The 3,896-nt window shown below is 72.0% G+C and overlaps 1 protein-coding gene across 1 annotated transcript in view; it reads left to right on the forward strand.

Moving 5' to 3' along the window:
• Positions 1 to 1,950: 1,950 nt before the first annotated feature.
• The window catches only part of SPDEF (SAM pointed domain containing ETS transcription factor), a 2,501-nt gene continuing 555 nt past the window's right edge, over positions 1,951 to 3,896 (forward strand). Inside the window, exons 1-3 of the mRNA XM_085320190.1 lie at positions 1,951 to 2,401; positions 3,448 to 3,645; positions 3,724 to 3,771. Of these exons, the coding sequence (XP_085176316.1) occupies positions 1,951 to 2,401; positions 3,448 to 3,645; positions 3,724 to 3,771 (697 nt within the window). The remainder of the gene's footprint in view (positions 2,402 to 3,447; positions 3,646 to 3,723; positions 3,772 to 3,896) is intronic.

Below are 3,896 nucleotides of genomic sequence, written 5' to 3' on the forward strand. Positions count from 1 at the left end.
GAGGTTTGGAAGCGGGCGGCATCTCTCAGGGAAACGGGCCRGCGGGGAGGCGCCGGCACCCCCGCGGCTCCGCGACCCCGTCCCCGCTCCTCCTCCTCGCTCCGGCCTTCGCGCTGCTACCAAAACTGCCCCGTGCGCTTGGTGCCCGGGATCAYGGTTTCCAGCCCCCGAGCGAGGGATCCCTCTCCTGGATGCCCGCCTTGGAGGCCGGGGCGGAGGTGAGGCCCTTCCCGGCGTCGCCAGGGCGCTGCACCGATTTTCCCGGGCGCTTGCCGGTGTCTCCGTGCTCGGCAGCGATTTCCCCGGTGCAGGGCCGGGCGGGCTGGGGCTCGGCCCCGGCGAGCCGACGCCTCCGTCCCCGGGACGCCGGGGGACGTTTGCAAAGCGCAGGCGGTGCCGACCCTCAAAAATCACACCGCTGTTGCGGTCAAAATCCCTGCTGGCTTTGGTAAACCAAACCCTTACAGCGAGATGCTGTAAATCCCCCCGGCGCCCCTGCTTCTCTCCACCGCCGGCAGCTCTGCGGTCAGCGGGGCTCCGGCTTGCTGCTAACGACGTTGAATTAGCTGTCCCTCGGCAGCCGCGGCGGGCTGGGGAGCGGGCCCGGGCCGAGCCCGCTGGCAGGAGCCGCTGTGCGGGGAGCAGGAGCGTGGAAACGAACATTTTTCTGGCACGCTGAGTGCGCCGCGCGGAGAGTAACACACCGTCCGGGACACTCAGTAAATAACATCCCTCCTGCGGCACGGCGAGCGGACAGCTAGCTGGCCCGGCGGGCTCGCGGCTCCGCGCCGCTCGCTGCCTTGCCTCGACGAAGCCCGCGAAACGTTTTCTGCTTTATTATTTAAACCCCTCTTTGCCTTGCTGGGGTTATAGCAGACAGGGGAGCCGCGTTTTTCCCCCGTTCTCCTTTGGGGGCTGCCTTGCCCGGGTGCTCTGGGGGTTCGGCACGAGCCCGGCGGCTGCTCAGCACCGCGGGCGCCGCTGGCTGCGGCGGAGCCGCTTCGGGCTCCGCGCTGCCCTGTCTCACCGCCGGCCCCGCTGCCAAAGCCGGAGTAGCGGCGGCGATGCTCTTTCTGCTTTTAAAGAGCTCCGCGTCACCTGTGTGGGGTTTTTCCTCCTTGCAAAAAAAAAAACAACAGAAAAGAAACAAATACCCGGAGCCAGGCAAGAAGCGCCGCGAGCCCACCGTGCCCCTAGGCAGCCTCCGCGCTCGCGGGGCTCTTTTTCTTCCTGACGCCGCAGGGCGCCTCTCGGGGAGCTCGCTCCCTTGACGGAGACGGTTCCCAGTGTTGCCATGGAAATTCAGCAGGCTCATCCTCCTCTCCGCAGCCTCCGGGACTCCCCGCGTGCCCGAGGCAGACGGGAAGGGGCTGCTTTCGGTAGTTCGGTTCTTGCAAGAGAGCGGAAAGAAAGTTCCCGTGCGGGGAGCCTGCAGCGGGCGGCCGAGGAGCGGGTGCTGCGGGGCCCGGGCGCCGAGCTCGGACCCTGCTCCGGGAGAGCCGGGTTTGGGGCACCCTCGGAGCTGGGCTGAAGGCTGTGGGTGATGTTTTCCACGTGCAGGAACGTGCCCGCGTGGGTCAGACCCCCCACGGGTCCGCTTGGGCGCCCCGGAGACCCCCCCGGCGTGGGTCCCCGCCTCCTCGCAACGGTGCCCAGCCCTCGTGGGGACTCGAGTGCTGCAAACCCCGTTTGCAAACCCTGCTCCGTCCCGGAAAGCCGGCGGTGGCAGAGCCCCGCTCGCTGCCCGCTGACCCAGAAGCAGCGCGGCCGCCCGGTGCCGCGCCGGGCTCCGGAGCTTGCTTTCATCCRGGCTCTCGCCGGGCGCCGGGGCTCTCCTTGGAGGGTTTTTTCCCCTCTAACAGGCTTAGCTGCCCGCCTTTGTGCGTGCCGCCGGCGAGCCTCCCGCTCTCTCCTCTCCCGGCAGGCTCGGAGCCAGCGCTGAGCAGCGGCATGGGCAGCGCCGGCCCCGGGCTGCCCGCCCCGCCGGCCGGCCGCGGCGCCCTGCAGGATGCGGCCCTGCTGCCGCCGGCGCGGGACCCCGGCGCTCGCGGCTGGGGCGCTGCCGCCGCCAGCCCCAGCCCGCCGGGCACGCCGGAGCAGAGCCTGCCCGCTTTCTGCCTCCACTACTTCGACATGCTCTACTCGGAGCAGGCTGCCTGGGCGCCCAAGGGCCCGGGGGAGCCGTCGCAAGGCGGCGCTCCGGGCGCCCGGGGCGAGGTGCCGAAGGAGCCGGAGCAGTGCCCCGTCATCGACAGCCAGGGCCTGGCGCTGGGCGCCGAGCTGGACTTCCAGGGCAGCCTGCACCTGGAGGAGCACTCGCTGGAGCAGGTGCAGAGCATGGTGGTGGGCGAGGTGCTGAAGGACATCGAGACGGCCTGCAAGCTCCTCAACATCGCCGCAGGTGGGTGCCCCCGGCGCCGGGCCGGGCCCGCCGCGGGCTCCAGCGTGCCGCCCCAGCAGGGCTCCGCGCACGGCGCTGCAGGGCCCGCTGCATCCGCGAGCGGGGTGCGGGCCGGGTGCTGCCGTCCGGCTCGCTGCCAGCGGGGATCCCCTCTCCCGGGCAGGGCTCTTTCCAAAAGCCCTGCGGGTGCCCACGAAATCCCCCTCCGCCCTGGCCGGCTTGCAGCCGAGACGAGGCTGTACTGAGCGCGGGGGGCCAGCGGGTGCGGCGGTGCGGAGCCGGGGAGGGCGGGCGCGGGGGCAGCCGGCCCCTTCCCCTGCCTGCCCGCGGCGTCGGGGCGCCTTTCAGCACCGCACGCGTTTCGCGGCGCGCGAACGGCGACGAGGAGCCGACAGCACCCGCTGGGACCGTTTCGTCCTCCCCGCTGTCTCCCTTCCACCCTCCTYGGCATCGCCGGAGCCGCGCGCGGGCGCCCTGGCCGTGCTTAGCTCCGTCGTCCGCCCTGCTCCCGGCAGGATCGACGGGATCTTGCGGGGAGCAAGCGGGACTTCGGGAGGCAGGAGACGGCCTGATCAGCCCCGTGGCAGCCCGTGGCGGCGGGCGGCTGGGCTGCCTCGGAGGGAGCGGGACGGGCGCCGGGGGCAGAGCCGCCCGGGCCGTTCCCGGCCGCGCCGAGCCTCCGGGTGCTCCGGTGGGTGCAGCCAGCGCCGCGGCCGGGAACAAAAGGCGCTTTGACAGGCGCAGGAAAAAGTGCCGCCGCGGAGGAGAGCAAGGTCGTGCYGCTACCGCCCGGGCGCCGCGGGGCGTGTGCTCCCCGCCGGCAGCTCTTGGCCGCTTGCTGGGCCGAGCCGGCCGGGAACGGGGGATGCAGCGTCCCCAAACTGGCTCTTCTTCTGGAAATCTGGGGTATCTCCACCCCCGGGGCCGACGCTGCGGCAGGGCGGCGTGGCCGGGGCGGCGCGAGCCGCGGGGCGAGCCGAGTCTGCCCGGGCTTTGCCGGAGGGCCGGCTGGGCGCTCCCGGCAGCGGCAGCCCGTCTCCCCGCAGACCCCGCCGACTGGAGCCCCGGCAACGTGCAGAAGTGGATCCTGTGGACGGAGCACCAGTACCGGCTGCCGCAGATCGGGAAATCCTTCCAGGAGCTGTCGGGCAAGGACCTGTGCGCCATGTCCGAGGAGCAGTTCTGCCAGCGCTCCCCGGCGTGCGGCGACGTCCTGCACGCTCACCTCGACATCTGGAAATCCGGTAGGCGCCGGGCGCCGGGGGTGCTGCGCGGCCGGCCGGGGAAATGCCCTCCCTGACCGGGGGGCTTTACTTTTCCAGCCGCCTGGATGAAGGAAAAAGCCGCCCCGGGCGACGGGCGATACTGCGGTGAGTTTTGCGCAGGCTGCAACTCTCCGGTGCGTCGGCCGTGCCGGCGTCCGCGCGGCGCGGCCGAAGGGGAAGCAGCCGCCGGGAGCCCGGCGGGCTCCTGCCGCTTCGTGCCCGGGGACGTG

This window comes from Rhea americana, unplaced genomic scaffold (assembly GCF_003343005.1).
Source record: "Rhea americana isolate MKP2758 unplaced genomic scaffold, rheAme1 scaffold_619, whole genome shotgun sequence".
In the NCBI taxonomy this organism is placed as follows: Eukaryota; Metazoa; Chordata; class Aves; order Rheiformes; family Rheidae; genus Rhea; species Rhea americana.